Source organism: Raphanus sativus, unplaced genomic scaffold, assembly GCF_000801105.2.
Source record: "Raphanus sativus cultivar WK10039 unplaced genomic scaffold, ASM80110v3 Scaffold2744, whole genome shotgun sequence".
NCBI classification, from domain to species: Eukaryota; Viridiplantae; Streptophyta; class Magnoliopsida; order Brassicales; family Brassicaceae; genus Raphanus; species Raphanus sativus.
Genome location: NW_026618052.1, coordinates 1 through 14,072, shown reverse-complemented (window position 1 = coordinate 14,072; position 14,072 = coordinate 1). Strand labels below are relative to the sequence as shown.

Below are 14,072 nucleotides of genomic sequence, written 5' to 3'. Positions count from 1 at the left end.
CTGTGTTATGAAACCGATCGGGACCTTCAGTTAATATTAAAGTAACATGTTATATTAATCAAATAAAATGTTGAAATTTTCAAAATGAAATTAAGATTTTTTTTCTTCTCTTTTTGCTAAGAAAATTCATCTTTTTAAAACCAATATACATTTTTCTAATAAAATCAAAGTGATAATATGTTAAGACACTTTAGGAAATATTTCGATAGACATATATGATGTTTAGCATCGAAGGTGGTTTGACGGTTCCACGTTGTATATGTAGAAAGTGGTTATCGAATTTTACCAAAAGAAAAGTGGTAATGGAAGGTAATTTTAGATGATATTTATTTTTGGATAATCATTTGAATGCAGTTATAAAAATAATTAGATATAACTTTTATCAATTGGTCTTACTGATTTAGTAGTATTGATACAACGTGGAGTAGAAGTGGCCTTGTCTCTGCCTCTTCACTCCAGTTTCATCGTACAATACTATACCGACACTTTTATGAAAGAAGAAACATAAACTAAAATCGAATAAACACATCAATTTGGTATAAAAAAAATCGTTTTCTTTTGGTTAAAGGTTAATTCATCTTTTTATACTATTCTCATAATATACTTCCAGACCCAACTTTGTTGACAATGACGCGTACCATAAAATATAGTACTATCTTAGAATGTAAAATATTCTAATACTGCAACTTACATTGATTTAATATATAAAAAACCTCTTTAAACCGATAATAAGTTTTTAAAAACATGTGTATTTATTTCTGTACTCAAATCATATATCTGCATCGTAGACTTTTTGGTACTACGAGAACATAAAAGCTTTAATCTTTATAGACCGTTTAAAGACGGGTTTCTTAAAGACGGCAAAAAAATCGGACCGAGACACGAGTTACACGACACTGATTCACACAGACAGTTATATACAAAAGGATTTATCTTTTTCTTTTTGGTAAAAACAGGATTTATCTTTTTATTGTTTCATTTTCGGGATCGATGTCGGAGAAGGAAGAGCTTCCGTCGACATCCAAGTCCGCCGGAGCTCCGTCGCGATCCACTTTGTCCCTTCCTCCACGGTGGCGGCGTTGGATTCAGCCCCGGACCGATGACTCTGGTCTCAAACATGTTCTCCGATTCCGATGAGTCGAGTAGATCTTTCTCTCAGCTCCTTGCTGGAGTCGTCATGTCTTCCCCTGCTGCGGGTAGCGAAGAGAATAATAGTAATAGCTCAAGTAGTGGTGGTGTTGATGTCGTTGACCCGAGATTCAAGCAGAGCAGACCGGCCGGTTTGATGGTTTCTCAGTCACCGTCTATGTTCACCGTACCGCCGGGCTTAAGTCCTGCGATGCGGCTGGATTCACCGAGATTCTTGGGTCTTTTCTCTCCCCTTCAGGTTTTAAAGATTTTTCATCAACAAGTTTCTATTTTTGTTAAGATCAGTTTAAAAAATCTATTTATGGAAAGTGGAAGTTCAATGGCTTTGTTTGTTGAGCTGTTTCTTGTTTTCTTGCTAGGTTGGCTGCTCAGGAAAAAAAAAGACACGTTTTTTGTTAGCAAACAGATTATAGACTTGTAATAGCCATTTGGCTGGAAGATAGAAAGCAAAAAAAAAAAAACATCCGATTGTCTTCATTTTAGGTCAAAAATTCTAGAAATAAGTATTAGGGTTAATTAGGGAGATTTATGGATTGTCTCAAAGAGGAAATAAATTTGCAGCTTAACTAAGATTGAAAAGGTAGGAGCATTAAGAGAAGGAAAGGTGCTTTGTATTACTTTTCTCCAGTTCTTGCTCTAACCTGAAATGTAAAACAACGTGCAGGGATCATATGGAATGACACATCAGCAAGCTCTAGCACAAGTCACAGCACAAGCAGTTCAAGCCAATGCCAATATGCAACAACCTCAAACCGATGAGAACCCTCCTTCCTCTCAGGTCCAATCATTTTCATCTGATCAGCCTCAGAACCCGACCTCCTCGGATCATATAACCATCATCGAGCAAAGGTCGTCACAACAGCCTCTAAATGTTGACAAACCAGCGGATGATGGCTACAACTGGAGAAAGTATGGGCAAAAGCAAGGCAAAGGCAGCGAGTTTCCTCGAAGCTATTACAAGTGCACCAATCCGGGATGTCCTGTCAAGAAGAAGGTTGAGAGATCTCTCGATGGACAAGTAACTGAGATCATCTACAAAGGTCAGCACAATCACGAACCTCCTCAGAACACTAAGCGAGGCAACAACAAAGACAGCACAGCTAATCTAAATGGGAGTTCGGTTAATAACAAAACTACGAGGGAACAACATGAAGCAGCAAGTCAAGCTACAACGGAGCAAATGTCTGAGGCAAGTGACAGCGAAGAAGTTGGTAATGAAGAAACTGGTGTGAGAGACGAGCCTGATGCCAAGAGAAGGTATATATAGTTATAAGGTTTGATGATGATCTGTATCATCCATTTTTTTTTTTTGATGAGAGAGATGTTTGAATGTGCAGAAGTACAGAAGTTCGAGTACTGGAACCAGCTGTTGCTGTTGCTGCTTCACATAGAACAGTGGCAGAGCCTAGAATTATTGTTCAGACAACAAGTGAAGTTGATCTTTTAGATGATGGATATAGGTGGCGTAAATATGGACAGAAAGTTGTCAAAGGGAATCCTTATCCTAGGTCAAAGTTCTATTGATTATAAGTTTATTTGTTAAAACATTTTTGTTTAATGTTTTCACTTATGATCCACAGGAGTTACTACAAGTGCACAACACAGGGATGTGGAGTGAGGAAACATGTTGAGAGAGCAGCAACAGATCCAAAAGCTGTAGTGACAACATACGAAGGAAAACATAACCATGACCCTCCAGCGGCTAAATCAAGCAGCCATGCCGCTGCAGCAGCGGCACAGTTAAGGCATGGCGGTTTGGCTAACTTAAATCAGCAGCAGCAGCAGCCAGTTGCGTGCCTAAGGCTGAAAGAGGAGCAAATAATTTAAGAGAAGAAAACTCTATATATCTCATAGAGGTCATATCAGGGAAGTTATCTGTTGCGTCTTGGTGTTATTGATTCAGAAGATAGGTTACACGTGTGTGGATGAAGTTTTATATGTTGCAAACTGTACTTTTTGTTTGTTTATTAGTATAGTGTTGTAATCTGTCCGTAAGGGGTGTAACATGGAAAGAGTTTGAAGATCAGTGAGATGTTAAGATCATATCACACAAAGGTTAATGTCTGTTCCCGCAAAATCGAGTAACAAAAATGCTTGGACAAAACTGAATCCACTTGTGTAACAACAAAACTAGAGTGTTAAGGTTGTCAATACAATCTCTCTGTCCTCAAGAGATGGTAATGATGTGTGTCTCTCTCCCTAGATGAGCTTCTTCTTCTGGAAGAAAGTCTTCAAGTGCCAAAACTGAAGACCTGCGACCGATAAACAAACCCCAAGCGACAGAAAACTCAACCATGCCATCTTCGAATTCGTCGATATGTTCAGTTCGTGCATTTCTTCTTCCCTGCAACATACCAGAAGAGGATGCATTTTTTGAGTTTTGAGCTATATTCTCTTCAAAGGGAACACATGATTTTTGTGTAAAATTACCTGTCACGGAGGTAAAACATCTCGTCATGGATGGAAGTAACAGTATCCAATAACTTCTTAACCTCAGACTCAATGTTCTAGCCAATAACATCAAAAAGAAAAATGGTTAAGATCTTAAGAGGATACAAATGTCACCACTGAAAGCTACTTTGGTTCTCAGTTGTCTGCAAAAGCCTAGTCCTATCTATTTTCACTATGAACGAGATCAATTTTTAAGAACTCTGCAACTGCTTTTAGAGGCTATAATATAATGTCATCATCCGAAGCTAGTTTTCTCTTTGTGCGTCTACAAAAGCCTAGAGTCCTATCTATCTTCACTTAGGAGGAGATGAATCAATTATAGAGAAAGAAGAAGAATGAGCTGAAGCAACCAATCGAGTTCATAGTAAACTAATCAATCTCTCTTCTCTTCTAATCAACCAAACGAAGCATAAGCAATACGCAGAGTCTCAGACTCAGATTCAAGTTATAAAACTTTCCACTTATAACATTACATGTCAATGGTCTAAACTTAGCTCTATCAACTCCATCACAATCCTAAAAAAATTGATCATCAGAAATGAGTTTAGTTTTATTTTTAACTTCCTTACTTCGACTTGGCTCAACTTGGCCACATTGGACCAGTCCTTGCTATGAATCCCCGTCCTCCAATCAAAGTCAATGGTCAGCACCGTCTCCGGTTTATGATCAACGGCCGAGAAGCAAGTGATGTAATCTCCTGTTTCCACAGCCGTCAACGAGAAATGTCCCGTGCTCACTCCGTCCGCCTCGTGATAAACCGTTCCTTGCGGCGACGTCACCTAATAACACACACACACCAACACTGACACCAATTGATTGAAATGCGATGAGATTCGAGTCATTAAAGATTTATTTGTTTACTACCTTGACGGTGATTTTGTGGGAAGCAGGGAGAGGATGATCTTCGTGAGGGTTTACGATGCTGTATTTGCCGACGGACATTGCGTTGACGTGAATCTCCTCGGAGATGCATTTCGTGTGGCCTGAGTGTAGCTCGTACCGCATTGAGAGCGTCGCGGGGGATAAGATTGAGAGGATCAGGAGTGTGATCGTCGTGCTCCGATGAAGATCCATGGCGGCTCCGATGTAGTGGAGATATCGATCTGACGAGTATTTGATGTTTTTTACGTTGTTTTGCTGGCTAGTGAAGGAGACGGAGAAAGTCAACACGTGCGTTGCCACGCGTAGGTGTTTTATTGGTCGTAACACGTGGATTAGCTTATTGGACTAACCACTTCTGACTTAGTTGCAGAGGGTTTTCGACCCAAGCTCTGTATTGAGCCTACATTGGGCTTTACCTTTTGATTTTTTTTTTACATTAGCCCAAGCATATCCAGAGTAGAAATCTCTTTTTTAATTTCAAGTTCAAACTTTTTTTTTTCTTTTTCAAGTTCAAACTTGATTGGCTAAATTTTTTTTGAAACTGTTGCAATAATAAAAAAAAAGTTAAAATTCATAAAGATGTTAATTTAAAGTTTAAGCATAATTAGCTTGTTATTTCGAAACAATTGTTATGGAGTTTTTGTAAAGAAGAAAAAAAAGAGACTAGCTTTACTTGGAAGGAATGCTAATGCAATGCAGATGCAAATTGAGGGTAGTCATGATTTCGCCTCCATTTCTCTGTGTTTATATCTGATTTTTTTTTTCAAAACAACTCATACTCTTATAGGGCATCTGTATATTATATTAAGGAGTGTGTATGTATGCAGACGCATATATGCATGTTTAATCAAAGAAGCGTGTGGGCGAAAGAGATTAAAGAACTTTTTGATCGTGATTAGTGGCAATAAATAGAGTATAGTTAGGTGAATGCGTTGACAATGACTCGGATCAAAAATTCAAAAAAGGCCAAGCATGTCTTCTTCTTTTCCCTTCTAGAGTGTATATGTTTTTTCAGAGTTGAATATTCACGAAATCTTTAAATGAATATTATCTATTTCTGTCTTTTTCCTTAAACGTCATTTTATTTTTCTTGTCCTAATAAATCACATTTCGTTAAGAATCGGGCATCTCGACAAAAACTGGCATTTAATTAAAAGTTACTACTTCCATTTTCTGACCAATAGCATTTAATATTGGAGATGAAAATAATAAATGGCGGTTAATTATTTATGTTCGTCATTCCTCTCTCTCTCTCTCTCACTACCACCACTCTCGTTCGTGATTTTTTTTTTTCTAATTTTCGAATTTTCTCGGGGAAAAAATTAAATCAATCCTCGAGATTCAAACCTGTGACGACGAGGAGCCCCTGTTTCATTTCACGTTTGCCATCTAATTTTTACTCTGCATTTGAAAGCAACCCCTCCGGAAAATTCTGACAATCACAAGATCGAGAAAAAAAAATTAGGTTTTCCGCAAATTAATCATCAATCTCATGAGGCGGCGAAGACGATCGTCGGAGGTAGTAGATGGAAGTAGTTAGATCGGAATCCACTCAGGCGCGGAGCGATAACAAGCTTCCGCCTCCGGCAGCTCCGAAGCCTCGCGTCCAAGTCTGGTTCGTCACCGTCTGCTCCACCATTCTCATCTGGACGTGTCTGGTCCAGCTTTTCGCCGCCGGCGAGCTTTGGCGCACCCGGATCTTCACCGGTCAGGTTTCCAGATTCTCGGCCCCTGATAAGCCCGTTCCCTTGCCTCCTCCTCTTCCTCCTCCGAGTCTGTTTCTTGTTCTTCTTCCCTTCTCTTTGTTATATCGTCTTTCGTCTGAGTGTTTTGATAATGAGATTATTGTTAAATGGCAGGGAACTATACAAGCAATGGGATTCTACTTGTATCATGTAACGGCGGACTTAATCAGATGCGATCTGCTGTTAGTCACGTGCTTTAATTAATTGCTTCTTTCGATCTCTCAGATTTGATTGTTTTTTTTGTAAAATAAAGAGTGACGCATGTTGTTGTTGTTTTTAGATTTGTGACATGGTGACTGTTGCGAGGCTACTTAACCTCACTCTCGTTGTTCCTGAGCTTGATAAGACTTCTTTCTGGGCTGATCCAAGGTAAATAATAATACTCTTGTCTTTTATAGGTGTCTTTATAGCAAATCTAAAGGGGCAAACTTTGTTTTCCTTTGCAGTGGGTTTGAGGATATTTTTGATGTGAGACATTTCATTGATTCATTAAGAGATGAAGTTCGGGTTTTGAGGAGGCTTCCTAAACGGTATAGCACCAAGTATGGTTACCACATGTTCGAAATGCCTCCTGTCAGCTGGTCTGATGAAAACTATTACCTTAAGCAGGTGTGTTTTTTTGTTCTTGCTGATGAGTTATTTTGATCTGTGTATCTTGATTTTCAAGTTCTTTTATTTTTCAGGTGTTGCCTCTTTTTAGTAAACACAAAGTTGTGCATTTCAATAGGACAGATACCCGTCTGGCGAACAATGGTCTTTCGCTCCCACTCCAGTGGCTTAGGTGTCGGGTGAACTTCCAGGGACTTAAGTTCACTCCACAGCTTGAGGCTTTGGGGTCTAAGTTAGTCCGCATTCTACAGCAAAGAGGGCCTTTTCTGGCTTTGCATCTGAGATATGAGATGGATATGTTAGCTTTCTCTGGTTGCACTCATGGTTGCAGTCAGGAAGAAGCGGAAGAGCTCAAAAAGATGAGGTTTGCCTTCCGAAAATCTTGTCTTGAATTGGTGCTTTGTTGGATGGAGTATATATGTCTGTTTACCCTGTCTTTTTTGTTGCGCGTGGACTGTTTTGTTTAGGTACACATATCCCTGGTGGAGAGAGAAGGAGATAAACTCAGAGGAGAGGAGGGCGCAAGGGCTGTGTCCTCTGACGCCAGAGGAGGTGGCATTGGTTCTAAAAGCATTGGGATTCGATCAAAATACACAGATATACATTGCTGCTGGCGAGATTTATGGGAGCGAGCATAGACTTTCCGTTCTAAGGGAAGCATTCCCGAGAATTGTGAGTCTACCGGTCCCAACTTCCCTAAGGAGTTGTCAATTGTATCTTTATTAAAAATGCACTTTTCCTCATCAGTTTTGCTCTCACATGTGGTTATAGGTAAAGAAGGAAATGCTATTGGAGTCGGGAGAGTTGCAACAGTTTCAGAACCATTCATCTCAAATGGCTGCTCTAGATTTCATGGTATCTGTGGCCAGCAACACTTTTATTCCCACGTATGATGGAAACATGGCAAAAGTCGTGGAAGGTCATCGAAGGTGATATTGAGACTGAATCCATTTATATTCCACGACAATTGACAAAGTAATGTTAAGAAAACGATACATGTGATGTTGCTTGACTTTGCAGATACCTCGGGTTTAAGAAAACAATCCTGCTTGACCGCAAGAGACTGGTGGAGCTACTGGACTTACATAACAACAAGACCCTCACGTGGGATCAGTTTGCAGTAGCTGTAAAGGAAGCACATGAGAGACGAAGAGGAGCACCTACACATCGAAGAGTGATCTCTGACAAACCAAAGGAGGAAGATTACTTCTACGCTAACCCTCAAGAATGTCTTTGCGAAGGTACAAATTGCCACGATCTGTCTGGCCATAGAAACTCTACTTTAACACGTTGAAGTCACATTTCTTTTAGCATACACTATCTCATTACTTCTGCAAGAGGACGGGAACGCGAAACACCTGGAAACTGAGCTGCATAGTTCAGTTCCTTCCCTGAGTTTTGTTCCCATTTTTGTTTTGTAACTTTTTCAAAATTTCTCTGCATAGTTGCTGATCTTGATTTATTTGTTTTTACGCGAGTTAAGATGTAACTAAAACAAGGTTATGTATCTCTCTCTCATCTTATAGAAGTTTCAAAATTTTGGCAATAGCCTAACCATACAGATTGTTGTCTCTCCTCAACTCTTCTGTCTCAAGTGCTCGATTCCAACTCTATGCGAGCTGACTGATAACAGTCATGAAGTTGGGGAAAACGTTTGGCATCTGTAAAGATTATAGGATTGAACCGGGAAAACAAATGCTACTGTCTTTTCAACTTGATTCTTCAGACAAACTAGAAAATGTTGGAACCAGAAGCAATCACTAAAGGAAAGACCCAATATCACATTCAAAAGCTTAGCAAAAACCAGAAGAAAAAAGAACTTCTTAACCATCAACAAAGAAGTGACCTTTAAAGAGGAAACTTTCTGCTTTAAAAACAAAGTATTCAATCAGATAGAAAAGGTTCAACTGATCTCAATCAATCCACTTATTCTTCCCCCACACAAAGAAGTAACAGGTTATAATAATTAGGTAAAGAAACTCGACCATCATCAATGGTATCTAAACAACATTCTCTGGTAAAATTACCTAAATCTCCTCCCTCTCAGTTTTAACCCTGAGCTAGCTTCATCGCCGCCGCTTCTTCTTCAGAGATCTTCTCCTTGTCGGCCTCGAGCTCCTTCTTCACCTGCTGCTCAGCAGCTCTCTCCGCAGCGAGGATCGGCTGGTAGTAATCGGAATGCTCATCCATACACTTCTTCAAGGTACTAGTGATCTCCATACACTTGGTGACGATGTCTTCCTTGTTCTTCTCAGCTTCCTCCACACACACTTCCCAAGCCGTGAACGACTCTTTGCATCCCCCTCCTTTCATGAACAAGCAAAACCCGCACTCTCCTTCCTCTTCCTCCTCTTCTCCCTCTCCTCCTTGATTCGACTCTTCTTCTTCGTTTGGAGATCCGGATTCTACTGGATCTCTCCAAACAGTTGACGAATCTCCTAGCTCCTCCGACGGAGTAGGAGCTTCCTTTGGAGATTGGGAATCGGAATTCGCTGTCTTCGTCGGATCCGGAGATGACATGATCGATCGATCGCCCTTTACTCTCTAAGTCGCGAGATCGGATCTTTATGGAGGAATCGACGATACAGATGAAGAAAGTTCGTTGTTTCTGCCGCCGCCGACTCGTAGATTTGTAAAACGAAGCTTCTGTGTTAAACCCTCTCAAAAACCCTTTTGTGATCACCGTTTTTTATTTTTTTCCTTTTTTTTCTTTTTCTTTTTGGGGTTATTATTTAATTATTAATTTGCTGCTACAAAATTTATGAAACGCGTTAATTGGATTAATGTAAACTAAACTTGTTTTTACTTGACAAAAAAAAACTTGTTTTCACTTAGCATACATAATATTCTAGACTGTTATTTCTTCTTGTTCTCATTTTATAAATATTTGATAAACATATATGTGATTAAGATATTGTAGTAAACAATTTATAAACACCCAATCAATTCATACAAGTGACAATTTTTATATATATATTTCTGCTATAGTTAGGTTGCTCTTTTGATTTCTCATTTTATTGGATGGTAGTTGCAATTTTACTAGCGAAACTTACTGTATTCTCATTTTGATGGTTTGGGAGTCGATTGATTACAATTTACAAGTAAACTGATTTTTCACATTAAAATTTCCATATTTTACTAAATAGATTCAAGAAGAAGTATCTCTTAAACCAGCTTAGAATATAACAATTCTACATAAAAACATACTGTATCATGGATTACTCATATCATTTTACCAAAGAAAAAGAAAACATACCATTGTGCACAAGTTTTCCGCAAATTGATCGGTTCAAAAGAAATAAAAGAAGTTAATTAATAAATTAGGAAGACCCGATTAACCTCTGCGTGTTAATTTCAAACCCAAATTACTTATCATCACTTTTCCGAACGCACCATATTGGTTATATTAGTTAGAAATATCCAATCCGGTAAAACCGAACAAATTAAAACTAAACCAAACCAAAATAAAAAAAAGTATTTTGAATTTGATAATACTGATAAACCGAATGAATATCATTTTTAAGAAACTGTGATATTCTTTTAGTATATAAACAGATCAAACCAAATAAACCGATTAATTAAAATATAATAATATAAATATATATAAATTATACAATATAATTAATAGTATAGACATGATTTATTTTATTGATATAATCTTCATTCTTAAATGTTGATTTTAGTAATTTAATATTTTATTTTAAATTAAAAGTTATTTTTTATCAAATTGAAAAAACATAAATTTTACTTTTAGTATTATGGATTACTAATATATCTTATTTTTATTCCATAAAACTATTACTATTATTAACTAAATATGTTTACTGATTATTTAAATAGTAAAATATAAAATTTAAATCAGTCTATTTAAAAATCAAAATATTGTTAGGTTATATTAAATTTTAAACCGATATCTAATCATATAAAATAAAATTCACGAAAATATTTTAAAGGGTTATTATATTTATATTTTTTAGTATAAAGGATAATTAACGTATATTTTTAGTTTATACAAATCTACGGTATTAAACTGAACTAAACCATATTAGATATAGTTTTAATATGAGAATTATTTTTTTTATAAACTAAAATAACTAAAAACTGAAAGAAACCAGACCGGATTCGATGCCCAACTGTTACATGAGGATGCTCACTCTTATATTTTTTGTAAAACTCATTCTTATATTTAATCTGATTTATGTAGCCGCCGTTAGCCCAAATACCATTTTTTTTAGACCTGTATCGTTATATAATAGAACAAAGAAAAACATTGATGTGATATAATTCGTATGTCAAAAAAGAAGAAGACGTGGTATTATTCTTTCGTAAAACCGAGTTCAAAGAACAAATCAAACTAAACCCTTGTAAACTAAAGAAAATATTGAAATATTGAATGCGAATTTGTCAACAAAACAGTTGGAAAAAAACTACATGAAAAATACAACTTTTCTTGGTTTCAAAAAGAAAATACAATTTCTTTTTTAGATTTCCACATCACAAGATCAGATTGCTTATTGTAATTAAACAAAACTCGTATTTCCCATTCTTCTATAAACTTTGCTTATCGAAATTTATTTGCTCTCAGTCAACATCGCGAACTTTCGGATCTGAGCAAAGATTATTATTAGTTGAATACATAAATGAACATGACTTGTCAATTAAATACTAATACATGATTACTGTAAAATAATAATAATAATGATCATGACATGTGATGTATTGTATAGATTCCAAGTATTCGAAGTTACAACTATTGTTGATATTTCAAAATAACTCTCTCATTGGCCATTTCTTGATTAATTAACCATACAATACAGGTTGATGGTTCGCATAAATCGAAGATCAAAGACTTTTATACATTAAACGAAGGTAGAGTCACGTTCGGACTTCGTTGATAGTCACAACTCAACAATGACACATTAGAATATTCACTCTTATTCATAAATATAACCCCTTGTCCACCTTGCATCACGAATAAGAGTTGTAATAATCACGCTAGATATATATATAAACTCTTTTTGAATCAATCTCCTACTCATACTAAAGTCAACATGTATCACATACTTAAGATCTCCGGCGATGTTTTCAGGGCTATGGGTTTGAGGATCAAGATTCTGATAACAGTCATCTTTAGTGGCTTACTCATTGGTTCTGTCATCTTACTATCATTCTCAAACAACTTCGACGACCAACTTCTTGATGCTACACTCAATGGTAAGAAAAAAGATAACACTATATCTTTTGCGTTATGTTTTTGTTAACTTGTATTTTCATTTTCTTGTGATTAAAAGGTTCAAGTGAATCCGAACTACTCCATGATAAATTCCTAGGAGGGCTTTTAAAACCGGGTTTCGATGAAGGTTCTTGCGTGAGTAGGTATACTCAATCATTGTTGTATCGCAAGCCTTCACCATACAAGCCGTCGCCATATCTTGTCTCTAAGCTTAGAAGCTATGAGAAGCTTCACAAGCGTTGCGGTCCAGGCACAAAAGCTTACAAGAAAGCAACAAAGAATCTTGGTCATGATGATGAGAATTACGCAAGCAAATCCGTTGGTAAATGCAGATACATCGTGTGGGTCGCGGTTTACGGGCTTGGAAACAGAATACTCACTCTGGCATCTGTCTTCCTCTATGCTCTCTTGACAAACAGAGTCGTTCTTGTTGATCAAAGCAAAGACATCAGTGATCTCTTCTGCGAGCCGTTTCCAGGTACTTCTTTCTTTGGAATATTAAAGCCACAACATGTAATATTTGTTTCGTCTTAGCGGTTACTAGAACTGGAGACCTCTGACACAATGATCAGAATCCTTTCCAGTTGAGCTAACTATCTCTAGTGTTTCCAGGTACTTCATGGTTACTCCCTCGTGAGTTCCCACTGATGAATCAGATTGATGGATACAACAAGGAGTACTCTCGTTGTTACGGAACAATGTTGAACAATCATGCCATTAGCACGAACTCAACCCCACGGCATCTATATCTTCACATCTTACATGATTCAAGGGACGAAGACAAGATGTTCTTTTGCTCAAAGGATCAAGATGTGATCGATAAGGTTCCTTGGTTGATTGTCAAAGCCAACGTCTACTTTGTTCCATCTCTATGGTTTAATCCAAATTTTCAGACCGAACTGATGAAGCTGTTCCCTCAGAAAGAAGCAGTGTTTCATCACTTGGCTCGCTATCTTTACCACCCGACCAATCAAGTTTGGGGTATGGTCACTAGGTACCACGATGCACACTTAGCCAGAGCAGACGAGAGGCTCGGGATTCAAATACGTGTGTTCAGCGACAAAGCGGGATACTTCCAACACGTCATGGACCAGATCTTGTCTTGCACGCAAAGAGAGAAGCTATTACCACAAGTAGTCTCACAGGAAGAATCGAAACTCAATATGTCCAAAAGACAAAAACTCAAATCTGTTCTTGTCACGTCTTTATATCCAGAGTACGCTGATCGCCTCAAGAACATGTTTTGGGAAAAACCTAGCTCGACAGGAGAGTTGATAGAAGTTTATCAACCAAGCGGAGAAAGGTATCAACAAACGGATAACAAGCTTCACGACCAAAAGGCCTTGGCCGAGATGTATCTTCTGAGTTTGACGGATAAAATTGTCACAAGCGCTAGGTCCACGTTCGGATACGTTGCTCATAGTCTAGGAGGTTTAAAGCCATGGTTGCTCTATCAACCAAGGGATGCATCAGCTCCTGATCCGCCGTGTGTTCGGTCCACGTCGATAGACCCTTGTCACCTTACTCCTCCTTCTCATGGATGTGATGCTGATTGGGGAACTGACTCAGGGAAGGTTGTTCCTTTTGTAAAGCATTGTGAGGATCGAGACAACGATGGTCTGAAGCTATTTGATGAGTTATAATAGTTCTTGTTTATCATAACTGATTTCATTTGATTATTGAGTTACTGAAACAGAGGATCAGTGTTGTCTATCTTTTGATTCTCTTCTATAACAATCATTCATATGTTTAATAGAGGATGTTACACTTTACAGTTTTACAATTGTATCCTTTACCAAGTTTACCATCCAAGCCAAGATAACAGCAAACGGACAAGAAGCTTCACAATCAATTCTTATTTAATTTATCTTCATTTTTTCTTAAGTACAAAACTAAGAATATCTTAGTTTTGGAAACAAATCATTACAAAATTTGATAAGGAAACATATTTAAAGTAATTAAACATGTTTAGTAATAAATATGACATGTAATGATCTTATTGG

At 37.5% G+C, this 14,072-nt stretch overlaps 4 protein-coding genes and 1 pseudogene across 4 annotated transcripts; 3 read left to right on the top strand and 2 right to left on the bottom strand.

The window, feature by feature from the left end:
• Positions 1 to 849: 849 nt before the first annotated feature.
• LOC130505968 (probable WRKY transcription factor 4) lies at positions 850 to 3,192 on the top strand (annotated as a pseudogene).
• Positions 3,193 to 3,226: 34 nt separating this feature from the next.
• LOC108822486 (transmembrane emp24 domain-containing protein p24delta7) lies at positions 3,227 to 4,731 on the bottom strand. Its single transcript, XM_018595582.2, has 4 exons — positions 4,465 to 4,731; positions 4,170 to 4,379; positions 3,580 to 3,656; positions 3,227 to 3,493 (listed from the first exon to the last, which is right to left on the bottom strand). The coding sequence occupies exons 1-4, from the start codon at positions 4,672 to 4,674 to the stop codon at positions 3,349 to 3,351; spliced, it is 642 nt and encodes a 213-aa protein (XP_018451084.1). The 5' UTR covers positions 4,675 to 4,731; the 3' UTR covers positions 3,227 to 3,348.
• Positions 4,732 to 5,757: 1,026 nt separating this feature from the next.
• On the top strand, positions 5,758 to 8,393 carry LOC108822485 (rhamnogalacturonan I rhamnosyltransferase 1). Its single transcript, XM_018595578.2, has 8 exons — positions 5,758 to 6,255; positions 6,342 to 6,409; positions 6,508 to 6,596; positions 6,674 to 6,836; positions 6,911 to 7,200; positions 7,304 to 7,508; positions 7,608 to 7,765; positions 7,857 to 8,393. The coding sequence occupies exons 1-8, from the start codon at positions 6,009 to 6,011 to the stop codon at positions 8,128 to 8,130; spliced, it is 1,494 nt and encodes a 497-aa protein (XP_018451080.1). The 5' UTR covers positions 5,758 to 6,008; the 3' UTR covers positions 8,131 to 8,393.
• A 202-nt stretch (positions 8,394 to 8,595) lies between these two features.
• Positions 8,596 to 9,509, bottom strand: LOC130505969 (uncharacterized). The gene has a single exon (XM_057000574.1). The coding sequence runs from the start codon at positions 9,354 to 9,356 to the stop codon at positions 8,886 to 8,888; it is 471 nt and encodes a 156-aa protein (XP_056856554.1). The 5' UTR covers positions 9,357 to 9,509; the 3' UTR covers positions 8,596 to 8,885.
• Positions 9,510 to 11,836: 2,327 nt separating this feature from the next.
• LOC108822483 (fucosyltransferase 6-like) lies at positions 11,837 to 13,880 on the top strand. The gene is made up of 3 exons (XM_018595575.2): positions 11,837 to 12,050; positions 12,128 to 12,547; positions 12,682 to 13,880. The coding sequence occupies exons 1-3, from the start codon at positions 11,888 to 11,890 to the stop codon at positions 13,710 to 13,712; spliced, it is 1,614 nt and encodes a 537-aa protein (XP_018451077.1). The 5' UTR covers positions 11,837 to 11,887; the 3' UTR covers positions 13,713 to 13,880.
• Positions 13,881 to 14,072: the final 192 nt, after the last annotated feature.